Source organism: Phodopus roborovskii, unplaced genomic scaffold (assembly GCF_943737965.1).
Source record: "Phodopus roborovskii unplaced genomic scaffold, PHOROB, whole genome shotgun sequence".
Lineage (NCBI taxonomy): Eukaryota > Metazoa > Chordata > Mammalia > Rodentia > Cricetidae > Phodopus > Phodopus roborovskii.
In genome coordinates, this window is record NW_026126418.1 from 45,709,449 (window position 1) to 45,735,684 (window position 26,236).

The following is a 26,236-nucleotide window of genomic DNA, read 5'->3' on the forward strand; positions in this document are numbered from 1 at the left end:
CCTCTGTTTCAGCCTTCCAGGTATTGGGGTTATAGGTGTGAACCATTGTGCCTGGCTGTAAATATTGCTATTACATTAGTTAACAGCAGACTGCTGTATATATTTAACATAATCCCAGCAGGAAATTTTTAAAGCACTTGACAGATTTATTTTAAATTTATGTAGAAAGAAAGATAAAGGAGCCTCCTCTTGGTGACATTTCTGTTGCTTTGATGAGACAGGCAATTTCCAGAAGGAAGGGTTTCAGAGGGTGAGTAAATGACCATTGTCAGTGAGCATGGCATCAGGCAGGCATGGCTTTGGAGCAGTGCTGTCATTTTCGGAGGTGTCCCCTGACAGCCAAGCCCATGGGTTGGTTGGTAAAGGAGCAGTGATGAACCACCCCGGAGATAGTTTCTGGCAACACCATCTGCTTTATTGCATGTGAGCAACCACTTACATAGTGGAACCCATCAGCTGTGATGGGTAGCACGTTACCTCAGATTGGATAATGAGTGCTTAGACCACCAGGGACTCTAGCATAAGTAAGCCATTGTCTGTGCTTGGTTAGCACATTATCTCAGATTGGACAGTCAGTGCTCAGACTACTAGGGGCTCTGTACTGAAGAAGACTAGAGAGTGCAGACTCATCTATAGGTTAGTTACCAGCTACTCACTCCACTTCAGAATTCAGTGTTCTGGCTGGTTGCAGTTGCACGGTAGGCCATCCTTCTTATTTAGGATCTCAGTGTGCCAGGTAGGCTGGCTGACAGGTCATGACTGTGTTTTCTACTACAGAGTAGTTGCCCAGAGCTTCGATCTGATCTATAAGCATGGGTTACAGAGAACTAATGGAGTAACATGGGCTTTTTTGAAAGCTCACCCTTTCACACACTCTTCCAACAAGGTCATGCCTCCTAATCCTTCCCAAATAATTCCATCAAGTGGGAACTAAGAGTTCAAAAATAGGAGACTATGGGAGCCATTTAAACCACCATAAGCATGGATTTCTATACTTTAAGGAAGTTGAAGCATTTATGATACCCAGTTACAAGGCTTCAAAATCTACAATAATGACTGGCTGGGGATGCTGCTTAGTAGTAAGTAGGTCACTTGCCTATGTGTAGTCCCGGGTATGACCCCAGCATTGTAACAACAAACAACAGCAAAGTCCAGTATATAAGAATGTGTAATTGACTAAAGGAGACATAGATCCTCACACATGTCAACTGCTTTATGATCAGAGTAGAGAGATAATTTAATGGAGGACCAGCTCAAATGCTTTAGTGGATAGAAGCACTTGTGTTAAGCCTATACGACCTGATTTTATTCTTTCGACCCACATGGTCAAAGGAGAGAACAGATTCTGGCAAGTTGTCCTCTGACTTCATACACCCTGGTGTGCATATTCATACGTAACACACACACACACACACACACACACACACACACACACACACACACTGGATATGTGAATATAATAAAATGTTTCTAAGGAAGATGACTGAATGAAAAAAGGATTAAAAATCAAATAAACACACACATACACACACAGATGATTCTGAACTATCTGGTCACCAATAAGCCAAACAAAACCTCAAAGTCTAACTTCATGTCTGAAGTGTCACAATACATCATTGATCCACCAATCAAATCTATGCTACAACCAAACTCTAAAAGCAAACACTGAGGTCTTCTGTTCTTAGCATAGGCAATATTTCTTAGTGAGAGCTCTAAAAGTGCCAGCCGTTAAAAAATTATAACAGATGTCATCCAAAATAAAAGTGTAGTTACTTGGTAAAATACTTGTATTCAGTATATATAAAGAGTGCTCACAATCCAATAGTTTATAGCCTAATAAGAACTTTTCAAAAGATGTAAATAGCTGGAGTTTTCATATAGTACTGATTAGAATGTCAAGTGTTGCAACTATTTTGGGAAACATTTTGGAAATTTATATCAACATTCACTTTCTATAACACCATATTAATTCCACTGTCTTATATTTGGCAGAGAAAAACAAAACATGTTTCCACATGAAGATCATTATATTCATGATTATTGTAAGTTTTTTTCTTTTCATTTTTTGTTTTTGTTTTTGTTTTTTTTGAGACAGGGTTTCTCTGTATGGCGTTGGAGCCTGTCCTGGAACTAGCTCTGTAGACCAGGCTGGCTTCTAACTCACAGTTCAAGTGCTGGGACTGAAGGTGTGCACCACCAATGCCCAGCTGTAAATTTTTATCTTAATCAGTAAAAACTGTGAGAAAATCAGATATCCTTTAACTATTGAGTGGATAAACAGACTTGTGCATCCATTCACAAAACAAGCAAGGTCTTCAAAGATGTGGAATGCCTTAGGCAAAGTGAAACAGTCTTAGAAGGCTGCCTTTACTTGGCATTGTGGAGAAGGCAGACACACAGGACTAGAACATATCCCTACTTGCCAGAAGCTGGGTGGGAGGAGGCATTATAGTAAAAGTCTGAGGAGCTCTGTGGGGAGAGATGACTGAAATGCTTTTATCAAACTGTGTAAACTAGAAGGGATGAGTGTTCCAAATGTGAATTATATATCATTACACCTGAATTCCTTCCCAACTGAGGAGTGCATATGAACTTAGAATGTACACAAAGCAGGAGCTTGTGGAGAATGCTTCAAATTGCTTAAACAGAAACAGCAGTATTTCCTTAATGTTAAGGTCCTGAACTAATATCTGAAAGAACAACAGCCAATGCCTTCAAGAAAGAGCCCATGAAGATGTAATTTTTATCTTAATTCTTCCAATATTATTATTTTTGTTATATGCATTACACAAGAAAAATATTTTTGAAATCATAAATAATTGATTTAATTTTGTCATGTAAGTTCCTTTGTAAGTATATAATTTCTGTACATGTTACTTTTTGGGTGTGCCATCTTCACTCTGTAAAATGATGTAAAGTAGGAAAAAAATAAAATCAAATTTGGATATATTATATTATGTTTAGTTTGTTAGCATAGAGTGGCATGTTCCCTTAGGAAAGAACATTGCAAAGCTCTTTTTGTAACTGGGTTGTTGCTCATGTGTTTATTTAAAAATGAAAGCATTTGAAAAAAATGAAAGCATTTGGTTTAGCAGGAGAGGTCATTTGTCACTTATCAGGAAACACTTATGAGCTCATGGGTTCCCTTGCTTGGTTAACTATACCATTAGGCTTACTTATGGAGAATTTTGCTTGTATCTGCAATCTCATGAATGCATTTAACAGACCTCATTTTGCTAAATCAGGTTACTGGTCCTCTTGTTCAATATATTACCACGAATACAGTAGTCAGTCAGCATTTTCTTGATTATCTTCTATAGTCAGGAAACTGACCAGATCTGTCTTACCCCTCCCCAAGACAATTAACTTCTCAGGTTATGTTGGCTGTTGATTTGTGCCTGCATTATTAGAGACGTTTCCATAGAGAAAAGGAGTAGTTGGGAACAATCATCTATCTGGATATTTCATGGACAGCCCTGCATTCAATATGCTAGTCTAATTTTGGAGTACAAATTCCAGTTTTTGGATTTGAAAACAGAGTTGCAATTATTGTGGTGTGGTACACCATGGCAGCAGGGTCTGTGGGTGTTCACCCAGACTGCCACAAGTGCTATTTTAAAGGACTTTCAAAACAGCTGAGTGAAGACATCCCCATGACATCTTTAGCTATTCCCTATGAGCTAAATACTTTGGTAGATCAAGGGTTGACTTTAACAAAATAGTATTCATTTCTGATTATAGTGTTGATATGTGTCCATTAGAAGAATGTGCTGAAAGATGTAAAGGTCATCTTCAGCTTCATACCTCACCAAACACCACTATCTTGATGTATTTTCTCAGACTCTATTCCAGTGCCCATACATTATGATTCTACTTTTACAACATTTATAGTCAGCAAGTTCCAAGATAATTAAATACTAGTAAGAAGTAGGATATATTGCAATATTTACAATTCAAAATCTTTTCAAATATTTGACTTGGGAATATTTCACCTATTTCCATGTTTTAGTCTCATAAATAACAAGAAATTCTAAATAAACTTTGTGATTATTTCATCTAAAAGAAGAGGTCTATGTACAGTCTCAAAATCAGCAAATATTTTAGGACTCTGCAGTTTTTCTAATATGAAAATATGAAGATTAGATTTCAGCCATCACTCCGCTCACATTAAAAATTATATGTGTATATATATTAAAGTTATAAGTACATCCACCCCCACTTTCCTTTCCTCTTTCCAGTCCCTCCCATGTGCCACTTTGGTTTCTACCAGATTCATGTCCTCTTTTTATTTAGATGTTATTACACACACACGTGCACACACACACACACACACACACACACACACACACACCATAAATACAACCCTCTTAGTCTGTAGAATGTTACTTACTGGTACGTTTTCATGGTTGACCATTTAGTATTGGATAATGAGTTTGTGTGCTCTTCCCTGGGATGACTCTTTTTCTTGCTCTCAGCTTTCTTTGTTTCCTGTAGTTCTTTGTCTAGGCTGGAGTCCTCTTGCGTCCTCTCTGTTCCATATTAGATTGTCTATTGGTGGTGTCATTGTTCAGGTCTTGTTTTGCCTGCCATGATGATGAGACTTCATGGGTGTAGCTACTCTGACATGTCTAGGAAACACAATTTCACAGAAAATTTCCTGTAACTTTGTCTTTTGCAATCTTTCTGCGTCCCCTTTTGCAAAGATCCCTGAGCCTTAAGTTCTCACCAGTTTATTACTACTATAATTTATAAAATCATTCTGAATTTGATATTAAGGTTATATCTTTTTACTTGTTTTCTTTCTTGAATATTAATGGATTAATCCTTTTCATATTATTGACAGTTTTTTCTTCTTTGTTCATATACTTTGTTTATTATTTTGTGTAAATATTTGTAAAACCTAAAAAACCTAGTTAATTGAGAAGGAAAATTTTTAGTATAGTTGTTAAGTGAGAGAGTTAGTGTTCCAGATATTTCTACCCTATCATTATTATAGTATACCCATCATATATATATATATATATATATATATATATATATATATTATACATGTTGTTTTGGAACCACTGGTTTTATTGTATTTGAGATAGTGTGACATTAAATTCAAGAGTTAGTCAAAACTAGAAAGATCTGACAAAATTCTACAAGTTGTATTTTAAAGTATTAGGCTTGGACCTTCAGTGCAGAACTGGGAATCCATAATCTGCAATAGCTGAAGCTAGAGTTGTAGTTTTAATTATCTGAGACAAATTAAGTTTGTTGTGTAGATCTTCTAATCTTTTGACAACCCTATGAGATAAATGACCCCTTTATCAGCAGTATGCAGGCCTATGTAGAGAAGAGCCATGCATCTCAGGCCACAGGGCTGGTGTAAGGATTTCAAAGCACGTGATTCTTTTCATCATAAACCTGGTGAAATGCTCACCAGGTTGAACTCAACACAGCAAGAAGAGAGAGGTCTTTGTTTATTTCTTTGTTACAGCCATTTCCTTTCTGATTACTTTTGTTTTGCATCAATTTATACCAAAGGAGCTAAACAGCTCAGGACAAGCTGCTTTAGCCTTTCCATTTTCTCTGACTAAGACAAAGCTTGAGGATTCACAGAGTCCCATTTTCTCTCCCTGTTCTCATTTATTTGTTCATCTCTAGGCAAGGGCAATTATTATGTTGAATGGGACTTTGATAGACAGAGAAACCAGGAGAAGCCATGTAACCTCATCTTCTAAAGCAACTGCCATCATCCCTAGAAGTCTGAGAATTTCATTTTTAGAAGTATTTTTCAAATTATGGATTTAAGAAGTTCACCTCCTACTCATCAGCTCCCACTCCTACCCATCTTCTTTGCAGATAGGGCCAGGTGCCGCTCCCCTTTTTTCCTGAATAGTGCCAATTATTTTGAGTATCCAGGTTAGATCTTTGAGTGTTTGGGTTAACATAGGAAAGAGACATAGGATCAACACACACACACACACACACACACACACACACACACACACACACACACACACACACTTTTCCTTCCCAATCTCTTGCCCTCCTCTTGCCCTTTCAACTCCTCCCTTGTCACTATTTTTAGCTGGATCAACTTCTTACTTGAGGTAGCTCTCTTTTGTTTCTAGAATCATCTATTCTTCACTATATCTGATCATTTCAGCGGTGCATACATGTGGATTGTGATGGGAACACTTTTGATAAGTGAGCCCCTGGGAACTTTTGAGGACTTTACTTTCCCCAGCCCTGGGGTGTGACTATTAATTACCAACTGATCACTTTACCTCTTTACCATTTTAAGTGCCTCTTTGAAGCAAGGCAGAGTTAGTTTCTTACTGTCTTTATCATTAATAGTATTTGATGCCAGCTTTCTCAAACCCACTGTATAAGCCACACACTCCTGTTCTCATTTCAACACCATGCTCTCTCAATTCCTCTCCTATTTGGTTCTTGGGTTCTCTACTCCAGTGGAAGGGAGAGAAAGCATCAGACAAAGACCTCCATGGTGTTAGAGGCTTCCAAATGAGTTCTGATGATTGGCTTTCAGCTTTATTAGGGTAAACTCTTTAGAACACATCTCTTTCTACCCTGCGGTTCTAAGGCAGAAAGTGATCGATTCTCTGGGTGTGCTCCCTCTACCCCTTCCATAACTCTCATTATCCGGTGGCCATTGAAGCAGCCATCTCTTAGGGTTGCAGAATCTTAGATCTGAAGAGAACGTTAATGATCAGATCTGAAGAGAACGTTAATGATCGCCTAACAGAGTACTTTCTCACAGTGATTGGTTGAGATATAATCCTCATTGACCATGTGACTAAAACTAGGCTTAGGACTTCAGATTTCCCTCACTTGGCTATTACTACCCTGACTAGCTCAGGACCCCAGAAATGCAGCTTTCTTTACATTTTCCCATGCAACACCACTTGGTGTTGCTCAAAATTGCATCTTGCCAGAGTTAACTTAATTGCTGATTATTTGCCATGGAAGAAATATCAAAATCATATACTGGTACATTCCTAATCAGTAATGTATCATCAATTAAAGCAGATAGGATTAAATTCGTGCTAGCCTGTAATCATTTTAAAAAATACATACCATCCTCCAAGTCCTGATAAAGTGACCTAAATGTGTAGGCTGTTCAAGGTGGGATTTGTGTCTCATTTCTGACAGAAACATCTATCATCAACTTGTGTTAGAAAGAGACAATTGTAATAAATTGAATATTCTAAATACAATTTTTGCATTTGAAAAAATTTCAGATACACTCGTTATTCTTGGAACAGACCACTCTTAGTACTGAGGTGCACGTCCCCACCTTACCTAGTGGGGAGATAGAGGAAGGGGAATTTTCCAGTTAAAAAATCACCTGCATCTCACACTGCTGTAGTAGGATTCTAGAGTTTCAGTCAAGAGAAAGCTAGGAGTGTCAGATTTTATTGTTCATGTTTAGGAAATATGGCTTAAAAACCCAGGGGCTGGGGCTCTGCTCAGTGACAGCATAATTGCCTAGGGTTCGTGTTTCAGTAATGCAGAACAAACCTAGAGCAAAGAGGAAAACAAACTTGATAAAGACTGATCTGCTTAGAGGCCACTGGGTAAAAAGTGACTCAGTGGCCTGCATACTGCCTCTGCAGCCACTAGGTGGTATCCATATGCCCCAACTCTATCCAGTCCCTGGAGTGCGTCCCTTGTCTGGGCTCTGAGGTAGGTGACAAAGCAAGGCCTCCAGGATATGGCTAGGTGAGGGTTAAGGAACGTTCTCCAGTGCCCTGAAGGGCCAGCTACCTGAGAGAAGGTGGAGGCGGCCCCGGGTGCCGGAGACTCGGAGGGAGCCCCTCTTGCTGGCCAGGAAGGGACCGAACATTCCTAGTGGGACACGCCTAGGGCCCTCGTCGGGGCTGGGACACAGGAGGTGGCGATAGGGTGGGCGTCGGGCTGGGAGTCTCTTCCAGCTGGAGAGTGGGAGTGACAGAAGCCGCTGACAGGGAGGGGGCAGGCGAGACACTCCATGCCGGTCTGGTGGGCGAGGGTTGCCGCGGTTTCCCCTACTGCTATGGTTTTCCTGGCTGTCTGACATTGGTAGGGCTGACTGCAAAGATGCCTCTCCTCCAGGCCCCTGCCCACTTGCCTGGAGTCTCTGTCACCAGCTCTAGTTGAAGTGAAGCAATGTCCCACCTCAGTGTCCCCACATGCTGTAATCAAGCATGCCTGGTTTAATACACCAACCCTTATACCTACTGGGCAAAAGTCCTCTAGGGCAAGCCGTTAACCTGCAGTCTCCTCCACTCTCTTCCTTAACCCAAGGTTTAGCCTATGCGGAAGAATTATTTTAAAAACAGTTTAACAATTAAAGATTTAAAGCAATTCACTCAAAATCTGCTAAAGAGAAATGTGTGTTAGCGATATGTTCAATATACATGTAAATTCCATATACGTGTAAAATTTAACTGTCCCTAGCTAGTAATAAATTGAGAAGAAAATACAGAATATTTAGAACATATTTAGATGGACAATTTGCCAAGGTTTAAGATAAGGAAGAAATTTAAAATAAAATGAGTTTATATTTATAATACTAAAATTTAAAAGAGATCTTTACAATTGTTCAGATATAAACTCTATAGATTTGGGGAAGTCAATAATGGTAGTCATTTTGGGAATATGCGGACCATGGGTAATTTACTTTCATTTCAATAGTATCTATATTACTTGACTTCTTTTTGACAAGGAGAAAATAGCATTAAAAATAACAACAACAAAAAACTTATGCATTTGCCTAGAATTCATCACGATGTGGCTTCAATCCCCAGAACAGCAAGAGACAAGCAAGCAAACAAAGAAATGAAGACAACGGTTAAGAGAAAGCATTAAGTTCAAGAGAGGGATATGATAAAGGGCTTCCATTTTTACACAAAGCTCTTGCAAGTTAGAAGAGAAATTAAGATTCACACAGGAGATGAATACAGTAGACCAAAATCTCACCCAAGAGGAAAACCAAATGAAATATTTGAAAAAAGCAAAAAGGACTTAGCTCCTTTTGCTAGGAGATGAAGATTAATATAAGTTACATCTTTCAAGTGTCACCTTATTTAGATTTCAGGAATACCAAATACTGACATGTGGCCTGTGGTGCTTTCATACAAGGACAGTGGGAATCTTAACTGGAACAGCTCTGGAAAGTTCTTTCACAACAGCTATCAAAAATATCTGATGTTGTAATTACCTTCTGGGACCCTTGCCTAGGGAAGGCTTGGTGCCATGTTATTTATTTGCAAAAAATGAAAACAATTAAAATACCTAAAAATAAGAAAATGCTGTCTATGTCTATTTTCACTGAGGACAGTCCTGTGCATTCCATTAACTGGTTATGACAGAGACAGTATGGTGTTCATGATATTATCCTGAAAAAAAAATGAATGCAAAAGCAGCAGCTAAATTGTGTTTATGAATTCAAGTGTAAGCAGCTTATTTGTAAGATTGTAAGAAAACACACCTCAACAAAAATCTCTGTAGTTTGTATGTCTTCTAGCTTTGAATTCTGTAGTTTGCAGTTCTCTACAATTGATAGTCGAATCCACCTTTATTGTATGTGTATCACACTGAGAGGCCCTCATGTCGGTGTTGGGGATGTGCTAGGATGGAAATGGAGAAGGCCTCTCATTGTGTAACATTTTTATTATATTGGGTTAAATACAATAAATGAACTAATTGCAGGTTTGTGGAAAGAAGCAAGAGAGATGAGGAGCAGATTTTTGATCAGGATGATTCTGTGGGGATTTCACCGAGGTGGAGACATCGAAGCTGGTGCCTGAAGAACTGGGAGTGGATGAGGCTTTGGGTGAATTGAAGCCAGGTGGGCGGTGGAAAAGAGGCATTTATGCGTCACAGCATGGAGACCATTGGTCTGGATATGAGACCATATGAGCTCACACTCTTAGCCTATGAGCCTCCATCAGTTGTTGATTAGAGAAGTTTTGGTGGACAGTGAAGCACTAGGGTTTTCCCACTACCTGAAATATGAGCATGTGATGATGATTTGATAGTATCAACCTGTAGTTCAAGCACTTGGGAGACTGAGACAGGAGGATTCCCTAAGTCCAAGGCCAGCCTGGGCAGTGTAGTGACATGGTATGACCAGTTGGGAAGGAAGGTAGAAAGGGCAACAGGTCAAACAAATGCTTTGAGGCTTTGGAGTTCTTTCACATTCTCTAGTGACATTTGTCCTTGTGTCTTTCCCGTTCACTTTCAACTCTTTGATGAGCTTGGATTGTTCTCTTTGTTAATTCAGAAGCCTGCAAATGATGACACGATTACACATTCGGCAGGCCACACCCAAAATGCTTTCCAAATTGAAAAAAATAATTGAGCCCGGTATTCTTGTCTAAAAGTAGAGCTAGTGAACAAAACAAACTAATACCTGGAGGACTGAGTATGGAGTCAGATGTTTGACAACAGTTAAGCACATGGCCTCAAGATGTAGGAAACAGGTAAGATAAAACCAATATATTGAAAGCACTATTCCAAATTATTTGTCAAAAATTATTTGACTTTTTATGATATGGGACCTAAAGATTCCCTCTCTCTCTCTCTCTCTCTCTCTCTCTCTCTGTGTGTGTGTGTGTGTGTGTGTGTGTAGCTTGACAGTTTTTACACTTCGGTCAACAGGGTGTGCTGGTCATCATGTGTAAAATGGATAAAAATGTACATTCTGCTTGATTAGGAATGTGCACATCCTTTGGTAGATGTGGGTAACAGATGTCTTTTGGGTAACAGATGTCTTGGCTTTTACAGACTAATTGGCAAAGAAGGAGAAAAAGGGAGATAATTAAAGGGGTGGGAAGAGACACGAGAAAAGTGCAGTCTTCGTGTTGGGGAAAAGATCTAATAGACCTTCTTATTATGAGTAATTGCCTCTTTCTTCAACCTCATTTGCTGTCTCCTACCATATGACTTAAGGGTAAGTATAAGATAAAAAACCATAAAGAGGGAATTCTGTCTCCTAACAACCAGATTAGTCTTAGATTTGTCTTGCCACGGAGTATTCTAAAAACAACCAACCAACCAAACAAACAAACAAAAAAAACTGACTCAATTAGCATCAGGTTTTAAGAAACAAAATAGAAAAATATAAATCAAATCAGTACTGGCAACTTCCATTTTAATTGGCAGCTTAAGGTTCTGTGTTGAGGATGTTTGGTGTAAATATTCTCTAATTATACAAGTGCAAGTACATGGTGGACCAATGAAAAGTGAAAAATGAGAGAGTGAATATGGCATGTGTTCCTTTTTCATTTTAGTTTTCATTTAGTTTTCTGTGTGCTCCTCATCAGCGTGGGAGCCTGACAGTTGACCTGGGGTAGGAGGGACACTGAACAGATGTTTGAGCCCATTACCATGAACAAATCCTCATTTTGTCTGTGTTTTCTGTTGTGCAAAGTTTAAGGTGAGGCAGTGTTTCCTATGTCTTCACTAAGGTCTACATTATCCTGCTGTGTGCCTTTTGCTTTAAAGCAAAGGGAATTCTATAGCTTGTTAAGAAATGAGTGAAAAGTGTAAATCATTCTGTGTTAAGGAATACTATGGATTCATTTTTATGAAGATCCAGTCAGTGTTTCGAAGAGAAATATAGGGGTTGTGGGTGGAAGGTCCTCAGAGGCTTACTCAGTGTAGAATTTAGATAAGCTGAAAAGGCAGCTTATTTGTTCTAGCTGCAAGGCACATGATACTGAGTTTTATTTGACCACCTGTCCTGTTGGTAAACTAGTAGATAGAATTTGCCTAAAAATATCGGCCTTGCCTTAAATTTCATTGAAATAATAATGATCAAAATTTCAGATATTGGTAACAATGGCTAACTTGTTGCTGTTATATTAATATGGTATTTTATTTAGCCTTTCAAAACCAGTGTGGTTAGCCAAATAGTTCTCAATAGTGGGACAGCTTTGGAGGGATAGAAACAAGTTCACTTGTGTAGTCTAGAGACTGGTATATTCAATTACTTGATTATTTTGCACCTCATTTCATATCTGTAAAATGCAGATACTGACAATCAAGTTGCCCTGGGAATTAGACACCATGGTAAGTGCACATGAAATCACCATGTGCTTAAATGTTGAGTGGTTGATGGCTGTTTTCACTCAGTGGGTCCATACATCCCTCAGCTGGTTTCCTTGACTTCCTGCATTAGCTCCTTCTGGAAACAAGCAGTTAAGATTTGAAAAAAGATATATTTATGCTGAGCTTTGGTGTCACACACCTTTAATCCCAGCACTCGGGAGGCAGAGGCAGGTGGATCTCTGTGAGTTCGAGTTCAGCCTGACATGTTCCAGGACAGCCTCCAAAGCTACAGAGAGAAACCCTGTCTCAAAAACCTATAAAAATCTATTTTTATTTTTTATATAGTTTGTTTTTCTTGCATGCATGTCTTGGTACCATGTGCATGCAATGCCTGGGAAGGCCAGAAAAGAGTGAAGTATACATTGGAACTAGAGCTACAGATAGGTAATTATGAGCCATGATTTGGGTGGTAGAAAGCAAATCCAGGTCCTGTGTGAGAGAATCAAGTGCTCTGAGCTGCTTAGATAGAAAGTAAAAGATTTGATTCTGATGACCACAGTGACAAAGGGTTTGGGAATAGTATGTCAAAGGGCTAGTCTACCCACTTTCAGTCATAGAGTGGCAAGTATTTCTCATGCTTTATAATATCAGATTTCCCTGAATTGTCAATTTAGAGTCATTCTATCTATAAAATGCAGATAGCACTCTGCAGGGATGTCAAGATTTCTGTGCTTAGTGCCCTTACTTTGGTTCATTTGTAGAGGACACCATGGCTCCCCAAAGTCAGCCAGCAAGTGAGGGGCAAAGCCAGGCTAAAAACCCTCCTTTCCTCTTTTTACTGGCTGTGGTAACAGTTAAGAAATACATTAAAGCCTACCAAAACAGTCAGATCAACCCGAATTGCTATTCCTTCACTAGAACTTTTTTCTACTACAGTTGCTGAAAACTAGTGAGACAAGAGAATAGCCTAGCGCAGACCTTGGAAAGTACTAGGAAACTCAGTCCCTCTGGCAGAGCGGAGACAGCCACATTTCTTTGTCAGTCCTTTGAAATGGCTGCTGTGTTCTGCTTCATGCAGCTCTCCTTGCAGGGATTATGGAGGTCTGCTGATGGTTTGTGTAAGAAAACTAGTTTTTCTCTCTTGAATGTTAGGAGAGGCAGTTACTAATGTTTGTGTCATACTTCCTATGTGCCAGAAGCGAGCACAAAAGATTTATATGATTAATTTGCTCTCCATGGCAACCTGATGAGGCAGTATGTTGTCATTGTCGTTATCACCTTTCAAAGGAGGCCCAGAGGGACTAAGTAATGTCCAAGATGACAAAACATGAGCACTTGAAAGGTTGGGAAATGCTATGATTCCAATGTCAGAGACACCTGGGTTAGTGACTGCTCTTTGTATGATCTCTCTTTCCTATAAGGGAACAGACTTAATATGCTTTTGTTGGTGGTGGTGTTTTTGACAGTGTCAACTATGCAGTCCCAGCTTGCCCAGAACTTGTGGAAATCCATCTGCCTCTGCCTCATGAATGCTGGTATTAATGGTGTCCTCCACATTACCACGTTTTAGTCTCTTCGGCTGTACCATCTCTCCAGCCCCCTTAAACACATTTCTTAATCACTAGGTTTTGTATACCTGGCTGTCTGGAATCTCAGTCAACCTAGAATATGTGATTCTACTAATCTCATTACTATTGATAAAAAGAAGATAAAAATGATTATTCACTTATAAATTGAATATTTTGTTGGTATAAAATTGGGTCTAGTTTTAGTAATTAGATGTTTAAAGACTAATTTTATTAACTGATTATATGGCAGAGTTTTAGATATTAAGATAACTGTGGGTAGTTATGATTTAACAAAACATCTATTAAAGTCATGATATAAATATTTAGAATTGCATTATTTAGAAATGATATATTGAAATAAAAGTCTGAATAAAGTACAACCTCTGGACTCTAGACTGACATCTCATATCGACAGAAATATCAAGTCATGTGGACACGTTTGTGAGGTTCTGAGTGCGAGTGTATGGTATGATAAGGGGAATGTTCAGATGATATGTTAATAAACTGATTAAATTATCAACATCAACGTTTTCAAAGTTTTATTTTCATCTTTATAATAAACTCTATTGTCAGTGTGCTTTCTTTTGTGGAATAGAGAGAGGTGCTCATTAAAAACTGTCTGAAGGTTAAAGTCTACATTCAAATGGTTGTCATTCTAACTATAGTCCTTAGTGAAAGGGGAAGTAGATTGGTTTATCAATGCCTTCATGGTGCCTACAACAACAATATCTACTTTTAAGGTGCAGAGACTATAAACACCTCTAGTTTTTGATCTATGTGTTTCTATAATTTGTTTTGTGTTCAGCACATGCATTTAAAAGCTTGGAGAAGTGTGAATGAACATAGTGTGCTGGCTTGTTGGGTTGCAGTTGCCCTTGCCTTGCGTCATTGTTCTGCAAGCTGTACCAGCCAGCTTCTTGTTGCTGAGTTACTGTTTCCTAGCATTTCATAGGCATTATCGATTTAGGAGTAAACCAATTGAGCTTGAGAAGGCTTTAGAGTGTGGACCAGGAAAACATAATAACTATAGGAACCACTGTATAGATTATACTATACAGAGGATAGCTGATTGAGTAGCCTGTTTAATGAAGCATAGGATGGAGAGGGCATCGTCATCACATTTTAAAACTTAAGATTGAATTTTTGTCCTCAAGTACCACAAAGTAACTGCATGCCATCTTCTGCATTTTAAGCTTCTTGCCTTACTTTTTCAGGACTGAAGTGTGTGTGTCTTTTGTGTGACTCTTCAAACTTTACCTGCCAAACTGAAGGAGCGTGTTGGGCCTCTGTCATGTTAACCAATGGAAAAGAGCAGGTGATCAAATCCTGCGTGTCCCTCCCGGAATTAAATGCTCAAGTCTTCTGCCATAGTTCCAACAATGTGACCAAAACCGAATGTTGCTTCACAGACTTCTGCAACAACATCACACTGCACCTTCCAACAGGTAAGGGGTTTCATAGCCCCACTCATTCCTAATTATTATCACTCTTGGAAAACATGGCAGAAACCAAACCATCGAATGTCTCCTGAGATAAAAATGTGTGCTTTAAGCTCTTCTTATTTTTGGCTGGTGAAATTCTCCAGAGTCCAGCTGAGGTTGATGTTTTAATTTTAAATTTTGTATCACTGTCAATACATTGATGGTAGTGTCACAATCTTGGGGAAATTTGACCACATGCATTACATTTTTTGACATAATTAATGGACCTTGAGAAGATATAAATTTTCATGGACTCCTTTTTTATCAAAGAAAGAAAAGAAAAAAGGGTATCTAAACTTAAATGATAGGAATAGATCATCAGTCTGTCTACACTACTAGAAGGGAAGGGGCAAAAGAATGTCTTGGAATGATGAAAACAGTCATATGTGTGCCAAGCTTCATCAAACTGAAGTTTGTGTGTTGTATCTTGTTAAAATCATAACTCCCTAACACTGATTTTTAAAAAATGAAAGACTGGATCACGATTGAGTTTGTGGGTACTAGCAGAGAACGTAACTGATCAGGGAAGAATCTTCATTCTACCCTAATAAGACCCTTTGATTGCCTGGCTGCATACACAGAATCTTGTCCTGAAAGAGATGTTGCTGTCCAAGGTCTTTCCTCCACTCATGCTCACAGGCAGAGCATGGCCCCATAAAAAGCTACTGCTACAGCTAATGGGAAGTCCCTCTTCATCTCCTGGACCTTTTGTATCTTGTCACCAATAAAACCAACAATGAATATACACTCTTACTTCAGGATGCCTCTGGCTCTCAGGTTAAACTAGGGGAGGCTATTACCATGGCATTTCAGATCATTACTAAATTCAGGAAGGTTATGTATAAGCAGAGGGAGAAAGTGCAATCCAAACCAACATTGCAGATGGCTTTAGGGCATGAAATGGGTGGATTATAACTTGTCAGGTTGAACCAATAAGTAGTACTTAGAACAACATTTTTCTAAAGGAAGAAATAGGCACCATAGTGGTACTTGAAAGGGTTTTGAGAATGCTTACGTGACTATTGAAGTAGAAAACATGATACTGGACTTCAAGAGTAGTTATAGGTCTGTACTGTAAAACCACAGTGAATTTTGTTAGTGTGCATAACCCACTTATCTTGATAAAAAAATTCAAAGATGGATGTCATTAAATAATATTAGCTTTCTTAATTCTCTTGCTGGTTTTCAAAATGTCTTTTTTTCATGTTACTATATCTTTAACACTTAGGGTTTGTTTGTTTGTTTTTGTTTCTTGAGACAGGATTTGTCTGTATAGCCCTGGCTGTCCTAGAACTTGGGCTGTAGATGAAGCTGGCTTCAAACTCACAGAGATCTGCCAGCCTCTCTATCTGCCTTTTTAGATTTTACATTTAGGGTTATGTTCAGTTTAAATTTGGGTAAAATGACACAGTACATAATAGTGAGGTAAAGGTATGATTTTATTTTTTTCCATGGGGGTAGTTAGTTGTTTCAGTGTTCAACATTAGTGGTTAAAAAGCTCTGGCCTTGAGGCTGGAGAGATGGCTCACTGGTTAAGAGCATTGACTGCTCTTCCCAAAGACCCAGGTTTGGTTCCCAGCAACCACATAGAATCCTATAAACCTCTGTAACTCCATTTCAAAGGGATCTACTGTCTGCTTCTGGCTTTTGTTGTGGGCATGGCATGTAAATATAAATAAATCTTTAAAAGTAAAAAGCATTGGCATTTCCATGCAGTGTTATTTTGATTGATACCTTGTTTAAAAATAAGGTAGAAAATATGTGTGTATACACACATACACACACACACAGATATATATTTAATGTATATATTTAATATATATTTAAATGGGTATATTTAAGGATGCTTTGGGTTATTTGGTAATTTTTCTGTGCCTTAAGTTACTACTGAACTGTCTTGATTACTACAGATGTTTAATAAATATTGAAATTAGAAAGTGTGACCCTTCTAGCTTGTTTAAAACAACTTATTTGAATATAAAAGTAATCTTCACTTTTAATTTAAATTTAGTCAGTTTCATTGCTTCTACAAAACACATGCTGAGATTTTGATTAGATGAGCTGAATAGACTAATCTGGAGAGAATAGTCATACTAACAATATTGATCCACGAACATAGTATGTTTTCCCATTTATTTCATTTTCCAGTTACTCTTAGTCATGTTTGTAGTTGTTAGGGAACACATCTTAGGCATATTTCATGAAGTTTACTAAACTTCTTAATGTGAATGTGAATGGCATTTTAGTATCACAGTTTGTAAATCTTAATTTCCTCTATGTGGAAAAGCTAATTTTGTTAACTGATCTCACATCAAGATTGTGATGATAATGTATTAGCTCTAATGTTTTTTTTCTCATTTGTTTGTTTTTGAAAGATTTTTTGGACTTTTCCATTATCTGTGAATATAGTCATCCCTCTACCCCCCTCCCCCAAGCTTTAATTCTGATCTGTGTTCTGAAGATGAAGGTTTCTGTCCTACCTGGTCCCAAAGCTGCTTTGCTCCAAATAGCTGCTTTGCTATACTAATTACAAAACTGTTGGCCAATGGCTAGGGCTTCTTATTGGCTAACTCTACCCTTAATTATTAACCCACATCTACTAATCTATGTATTTCTAAATGGCCTTCTCTTGCCAGAGAATGCCTTGCATGTCCTGTCTTTTCGGTCTCTACATGACATCTCTGTGGCCTCCCTCTGCCTTCCTCTCCCCAGTCTTCTCCTGGTCTGGTCACCCTGTCTATGCTTTCTGTTTGGCTAATAGCCAAACAGTGTCTTATTCATCAACCAATAAGAGAAACATATAGACATCCCCCATCAGTGTTCATTTTGTTTCTCTTTCTTGTGTTTTAGCACAAATGTTGACCTCTAATGTGCTGGCTACTGAAGGTCAGGGAAAGTGCTTGGTTCCTTATTGCCTTTTATGTCTTTTATTTATTTGTTTATGCTTTTGTTTCAAGATAGATCTTGCTTGGTACTTACTGTGTAGCTCAGGCTGCTCTCAAATTCATAGTTATATTCTTGTTTCCAGTTATATAAGTACTAGGTTTTACAGAACTTTGTCCACTATCCCTGACCACCAGTCCTTTTACCACCAATTATTATGTTAATGTTAGGTACTGGGTACCTAATATTAATTGGAAGAATTTTCTTTTGTTTTTAATTTGGTGAAATGTGTTTATCGTGATTTAATAGGGATCATGAGAAACAAATAGACCAAATAGATATTCAGGGAGAAATAACTTACAATATAGACAGATGAACACCAGCTGGTTCCTGGTCCCAAGGATGCTTCTGGATGCTCTCCTGTCCCTGTGCTCCCAGGTTCCTTCTCAGATCTAGTTCCCCAAGGTAACTTCCACCCCTGTCTCCACCCCCAATGGGCGTGGTCAGTGTCACAGATGTGGACAAAATCAATATCTCACTACATGTGTTTTTAATCCTAAGTGGATATCCATTTTTCAAACATTTTTTTGTGACTTTATTAAGATCATCTTCTGACAATGGTTGCATTAATTGGATCCTAAAATTTATCCATAGAAGACAAAATGTGTTTTGTAGCCATTAATTAATATGTTTACAAGAAATGCTGTGTATGTCATTGAATTCAAACATCTTTATTTAAACTAAGAATTTGTATCATTTAGTGACATTGTATGGTAAATGGGCACCAAATGAATAGGGCTATGTATAGGACATGTAGTCTCCTTGTGTGGAGTTGTTTTGGGCTGGGGTGGGGGCTTGGAATAGTTCTTAGTTGTTGGTGGAACAGTAGCTATATAGAGAAAGGTTTGAAACATCATAGCTAAACACAGACCATAATAACAATTACAGCATTTTCATGTCATCAGAGAGTGTTAAATGTGACATACTGGAATATAGAAAAGTACCCTGAAGAGTAGAGAGATAGTTCTACAAACCAGAGAAAGTCAGCAGTTAATCAGGAGCAGTTACGTAGATGAGGGATTTCCTTTTAGGATTCTAAGAGGACCCTTGCCCCCATGATCCTGACCTTTCATCCATCACCCTGCAAGCCATTTGTGGATAGCTAGTTTGATGAAGAATCAAGTCTCTGCCTGCTTCAGGTGGCCCTCTTCTGTTCCTACATTGTGTAGTAGTGGTTTCTTGGTTTGTTTCTTCATGAAAAATTTTCTACCTTCAATAAAGCTTATGCTTCCTCCACCCTATCTGGTCCCAGCTGTGGCCCTAGTAACAGCTGGACAACTACTGGCATTTACTTTCTTCCCCCCTCTAAATGCTTTTAAATGTTTGACACTGATTTCTAACAGCTTAGTAGCTTTCACATAGGTTCCTACTGTGACACCAAAAGAAACTCATTTTGCATAATTTTTTTTTCACCTCACATGGACACCGAACAGGAATTTTACAACATCTTTAAAACATGCAAGGTACTTCAATCAGTGCTATTTCCTTTTTTAAAAAGAAGCGCTGGTTGGATCCCTCCAATGGGCTTAGTCACAGTTTAAGAAACACTATTTTAACTGCTATTTAAAGGATAGAATTTGTAAATGGATCAAGGGCATTTATTATTTTAATTCACTAGTGTAAAAAACTATTCAAAATGTTAGTTACTATTTTAATTTCACACATTTTCCTTTTAAATGGCCTAAAATTGATTAGACTTAAGACAAATTAATTCACATCACTGAGACGGAAATTTAATTTAGATCATGTTTAAATTGAATAATTTTCTCTTAAAACACACCTTCTGGTTTAATTTTACACATGGGTATACTTTTCAGGAGATAGTAGTTTTATTTGATAGAAGTAAGCTTATATTTTGGTTGAAATATAATACTAGAAAATTTTCTCTCTTTCCTGGAGGTTATCAAAACAGATATTGAGATGTTATTGAAGAAATAAATATTTTCCCAAGTTCAATAAGAGCACACATTTAGGTTTTTATTTTGCCCAAAAATATGGAGAGCAAAATCATTTCAAGGAATAGTTATTTATTTAGCTAGTACTTAAATTCATGTCTTTACAAACAGCAAACATGTTAGTCCCACAGAACCAATATGTTATCATGTTTGAAATTTAATAAAAATTATACAAATGAGTTAAACAAGAGAAACACATGTTTTCTAGCGCTCGCTCAGTCTCATCTCTTCTTCCTACTTGTTCTTAGAGCAGAAGGAGAAAGCCTTTTTAGTAGCTGTCTCTTTCTGGAGCCGTGTATCATTTGGGCCCTGTTTGCTTTGACCTAGTCCTCTGTTCAGTCCTGACATTGCTTGTTCTAAGATAAGAAGAGAAGATACTTTGGCTAGAGTATTTCATTTTCAGAAGTAAATGAATTATCCCTAGCCTTTCAAGGGCATTTCTGTTTCAGAAGGAATACACTGATTTGCACGTGTTGGGGTGCACTGGGATGGGAAGAGATTATCTATGTCAAGCGAACAAATAATAAGCAAAAAACTTTTATATTCTAGAGTACATTTGTCTCAACAGTGGCTTCCCTGAGACCCATAGTCCATTCCCCTCTTTTTTTTTAACAAATGTTATGCAAGAACACAGCTCTCACCTCAAAGGGAATAAGAGATATGTTTATTCTGAAATCAAATTTGAGTGACTATGGCCCAGAAACACACATTTAAGATATCACAAACTTCATTTTCCAACATGGAAAAAGTTCCATGAAGTTTTCTTTTTGCAATTAAATAAAGAAAAGTCATAAATCTTGGAACCTTTCAAACACAGCAGGGGAAACATTAAGTAGGGGTTTATCACACAGTAGAGAAATCTCGGCTGTAGGCTATGTGGATAACTTGTGCTTGGTGGGTAATAACTTTCCAAAGGTTTTTCTTTTTTTAAAATCTGCTTATCGGGATGTTCAGTTCAGCTTTATCTTCTAGTTACAGGTCTTAGTTACGTCCAACACAGAGGTGAGCAAAGAATGGCTCTAAAGACAGTCCAAGATAAACTGGCTTTAGACTCTGGAGCTGCAACATTCCAAACTTCTCTATGTCATTGATTTTCCAGGAATCTCCTTCACTTTTGGTATAAACTGGATTTTATAGGCTTCTCCCTTCTCCATTTATTTAACATTTTTGACCTTTAACCATTTCAGTGTCTATAGCTTCTGTGGGTTGAATTCTGCTATTTTTTGGTTCTGCTGGCTCATTCTTCCTGGCTTAACACCTTATTTGTGATTTTTGAATGTGAGTTAGTTTTGGGGATCCTTATCTGGAGAAACTGTGGAAAAGTAGCTTCAATTTGAGTTCCCAGAGAAGAATGACATTAATTTTGCCAAATGTCTGGGGGTGCAGTCCACCCAAATCCATTCCATATTTTAATTAAGTCTTTTGGGTAAACAGAGAATATAGAGTTCTAAGCCTCCTTTCTTTCCCCTTTTTTTTCCTTTCCTCTCCTCTCCCTCCTCCCTTTCCCTCCTCTCCTCCCTATCTTCCCCTCCCTTCTCCCCTCTCCCCTCCCTTTCCCCCTTTCCTCTTCCTTACCTTTCCATTTTTCTTTCTCTTCACCCTATAGTCACTTCCTTTTCCTTCTGCTCTACTGAAAGCAATGGCGGAGAGGGAAAGAGAGGTCTATACATCCTGTCTTCCTTTGTTGAATATTTTTGTTTGATTTGTTCTCAAGGGAGTGTCATATATAGTTGTCTGCTTTACACAGGCATTTCTGATCCAGCTTTTCAGTGTTTTAAGACCATGCTTTATCCTCTGTCTTTGTGTGTTAAGCACCTGGCCACCATGACCTGCCAAATATTCTCATGGTACACTGGCAGATACTGCAATATTCAAGTGTGGACTGGATTTTCACCGTAATTTTGGCTTCTGAGAAATTCATTTTTTTCCCTCACCTTAATCATAAAACAGAAGAAAATCATTTCTATTTTATTTAACATTTCCATGTATACTATACCAGGAAGGGTGTGTGTGGCCATCTAAAGTGGAACTTGGCAAAAAATGGCAGCTCTACGATGGCTTATTTTTGAAATGATACTGGCATAAATATCTATCCATCTGGAAGAAAACAGGGTTGTATCACAGTGTCACATCATATACAAAAATAAATTATAGCTTGATTAAATATCTAATTGTGACATATAGAACAATTTAAATGTCAGAGGCAAATTTAGAAAAAAAAAGATTGTATGACTTTATAGTATGCAAACTGTTCCTAAATAAGACAGAAACTCAGATCTATAAACGGAAAAGACAAATATAATTGAGTACATGAAAACTAAAATAAAAATGAATAAGAAAAGAACATAAATAAAACCAAAATATAAATTAAATATTGGGTAGAACTATTTGTAGCATATATGACTGAGAAAAAGTGACATATTTAGAAGATACTGTGTGTGTGAGTGTCTGTCTGACTGAATGACTAGGGGAAACGGGGAAGAGAGAACAGTTCTAAATGGAAAACCGAGGAACAAGCAGGGAAAAACATCTAGCAATTTTATAACAGAGATGCAGAGAGATTCTAAAGTGATCAAGTATTGAAATGGCATTCAGCCCCACTAATAGCTGAAAAGACATGCACTAATGTGACCATATACAATTTTCTACCCATTAGATTAGTCAGGATATTTTCAACTAAGAGTCGCCAGTAAATTAGATAATAATGTCTTAGTGATGAAAGAGTGCACTGACAAAGATGACAAGAAATTGGGATGTGACACGGGAACTGAGTGACATCACTGTCCTGTGAGCACTTTTACTGCTCACTAACCATTCTCATCTTTGTAGCTGTTCCTTTCTGACTCTTGTGTCTGGAGTTGCCTTTGTTAAGGAAGCAAACGTGTTTTGTTACATGTGTTCAGGTTAAAAGAGCATAGATGACAAGAAGCTTAGTTTGCCAAGTTAGTAACCCAATAGAAGCTGAGTATGTTCAAATGAAACAAGTCTTTGTTGTAAATCTAAACTAACTGTATACTCTTGTCTCCTTCTGACCTGTAAGTCTAAGCCAACTGTATACACTCATCTCCTTCTGATTCAGGCAAGACCTTCATAGCTTAGTCCTACACAGAGCAGAAAACAGAAATACTAACGTTTCTGACACCTGTGAATAGAAACTGAGTATCTGGGAGACTTTAGGATCTGCTTACTATGCTAGGATGACATGGGACTCTCCAGATAAAAGCTTTCTTACATTTCAGAAAATGCCAGTCATGTCAACTGTACCCTGGAAGGGAGTATACAAGTGCTCAGGCTGAAGACACTTTTGTACCAGTCCTGGAACAGACAGAGGAACATAGGATCAGTATGGAGTACATAATAACCAATACAGGGGCACATAAGAAAGCAAAGGGAGGAACAAGGGGCTGGAGAGATGGCTCAGCAGTTAAGGGATCTTCTGCCCTTGCAGAGAACTGGGGTTCAATCTCAGCACCCATATAGGGGCTTAAAACTGTCTATAGCTCCAGTTCCAGATGATCTTATGCCCTCTTCTGGCCCTCATGAGCACCAGGTATGCAGGTGACACAATACATACTTTCAGGAAAGTACTCACATACATTATAAATTAAATAAAAATATTAAAAGCATAGAAACCAGTATAAAGGAATACACATGTAGGGAATTACCAGGAAGAAATTATAGAATCAGTGCTTTCCTTCGATTAAGGAAACAAAAGTAAATTTGAAAATATTGGAAGAGAATAAGGAACCATGAAATAGTGATCTAGTAGATGTGAGCAGTAACAGAAGATAGAAGTTTAATAAAAATACTTAACTGAAGTTAGAAACTGAAGGAATAGCTGTAATAACTGAAGAGAAATTATAAATCTGAAGTCCAGGACAGAAGGAATTGTTTTCTGCGTGTGGTACAGAGAATAAATGATGAAAAACATGGGCAGAGAGGTGATAAAGACAAGTATAAAAGGATTAACATGAGGTCTTACATAATAATACAAAGAAGCAGAGAGAGAAAACCAAACCAAAGTCTTGGGAAAATGAGCTGTCTACACAGCTCAGAGTGATGAAAGACATGAGTACACAAATCTCAGAAATTCAATAAGTACCACCGAGAAAAGGGGGAGGAAAGTCTGGGCATATTGTATAACTGTTAGACTCCAACACAAAGGGAAAGCCTTCAATTTGTCAAAGAAAAAAGATAAACTAAACTCAAAAGAGATATAGTAAAGATATTCTTCAATAGTGAAGAGTAGAGATAGAGGGATTTGAGTTTTGTCACCAATATTATGAGAAAAAGCTCAGCAGCATAGATTCTATATTCAGAAAAAAATGCCCTTTGAAGTTTTCCAGCATTGGATGTAGAATGTGTTGGCCACAAAAGAACCCTGACCCAGGACATTCTGGCAGGCTCACTCCAGTACAGAAAGAACAAAACCATAGCTCTGACACACATGTAGGAAACAAAGGTGAGGGGTATGTAACTGATTATAGATGCTATTGATCATCAAAAGAAATAATGTCCATGGGTCCATAAGAATATTATAAACACATTGTTTACATAAAGGTAGCATGTTATGTATGACAGGAGACACATGCATGTAGTTAATTTTCTGAAAACTTTGTAAGACCTAGTAGATAGAGCCTAAAGTTGCTAGTAAGCATGGCTCAAATGTGTTTTTATGTGATTACAGTAACTTTCCCACACATGTAAAAGAATAGAAGGAGAATATTCTTTGTAGTCTGTGAAACTGAAAAACAGAATAGGAAAAACAACATGGCAGATGTCAAGATAAGAAAGAATGTAACATGTGAACAAATGTAAGCAAACAGGTATGCTAGTATTTTTAAAGCAAATAATTGAAAGTAAATAAGTTAAGTATTCTGGTTAAAATAAAAGATCACCATTAAAGAAAAATTAATTCAAATAAGTCTTTAAAAATATGTATCTGTGGAGTTGGTGAGATGGCTCAGTGTGAAAGGGCCCTTGCTGCCCAAGTCTAGTGACCTGAGTTTGTATTCCTAGAACCCAAATAAAAGCAGAAAGAGAGCTGGCTGCAGAAAAATTTCCTCTGACACCATGACATGTGTGTGCTCCAGCCTTCACCATCAAACACACAAACAATAAAAGTAATAAAAAACTACAAAAAATAGTGAACAAAAATTTTAAGAATTTTAATTAAAATGTGTGTGTATGTGTGTGTGTGAGTGTGTGTGTGTGTGTGTGTGTGTGTGTGTGTGTGTGTATACTCCTCCTTGTACCTCAATCCTCTGAGGGCGAGAGGACAACTTGTGGGACTCAGTTTTCCCCGTTCACTGTGTGGATTGAACTCGGGTCATCAGATTTGACAATAGATTCCTTTATCCCATAAGTCATTTTATCTAGCCCAACTTAGTTGATAAAATTTGTAATGAGTTTGTTTATTTATATGTATGCACCTATGTGTGTGCATTGGGACTGTGTACTACAGTGTGTATGTGGTTGCCGGAGGACACCTTTTGGGAGTCTCTTCCTCCATCACATGGACTCCAGCAATGGCATTCACTCTGGCAGGTGTCCAAGTGACAACTGCTGAGCCATCTCTCTGCCTCCTAATTAAAAATGACATCTATAAAAATGTTTATAGAAACATTCTAATTAAAGTAATGCAAAAGATATAGTATATACATTAAACAAAGGTGATTTACTTTTGCTAATAGCAGACAGAATGAACTTTAATGTGAAAGAGTTGCTGGAGTTAAAAAAGGTCTGGCCAAAAGGGGTAGCCCTTTGACAGAGCATGCACTACACACACACAAACACACACACACACACACACACACACACACACACACATAAAAGAACACTCTTGAGAACATGATTTTTCTCTCCAATTCTCTCCTCCTCTTTCTCTCTCTCATGTATGTCTGTCTATGTGTGTAAGTGCAGCACTAAGCATAAGGAAAAATAAGATCTGTCCACAATCTCAGAGGGAGATTTTAATTAATATCCTGCAAAATAACCAATCAATTCATATCATTTTACTTAATAATTTATAAATATTAATTACTATTCCCTGGTAATCAGTAGAAATTTTTCTATGAAATTACAGTTTACTAGTGAAAATGGTCCTGTGGTGTTGAAGAACTTGAGTCAGTGATTTAAAACATTCCTTTAAAGAAAGCATTGCCACCCTAGAGGAGTCACCAGAAAACCCTGCCACACTTCCAAGAACAGGAAGTTCCTACCTAGACTCTTTTAAGTGCAGACA

General features: G+C 37.9%; 1 protein-coding gene across 2 annotated transcripts in view; it reads left to right on the forward strand.

Annotated features, from left to right (window-relative positions):
• Acvr1c (activin A receptor type 1C) overlaps positions 1-26,236 on the forward strand; it is an 84,102-nt gene that overhangs the window by 19,992 nt on the left and 37,874 nt on the right. For both annotated transcript variants that reach the window (XM_051184661.1, XM_051184662.1), the window contains exon 2: positions 14,828-15,058. In XM_051184661.1, the coding sequence (XP_051040618.1) occupies positions 14,828-15,058 (231 nt within the window). The remainder of the gene's footprint in view (positions 1-14,827; positions 15,059-26,236) is intronic.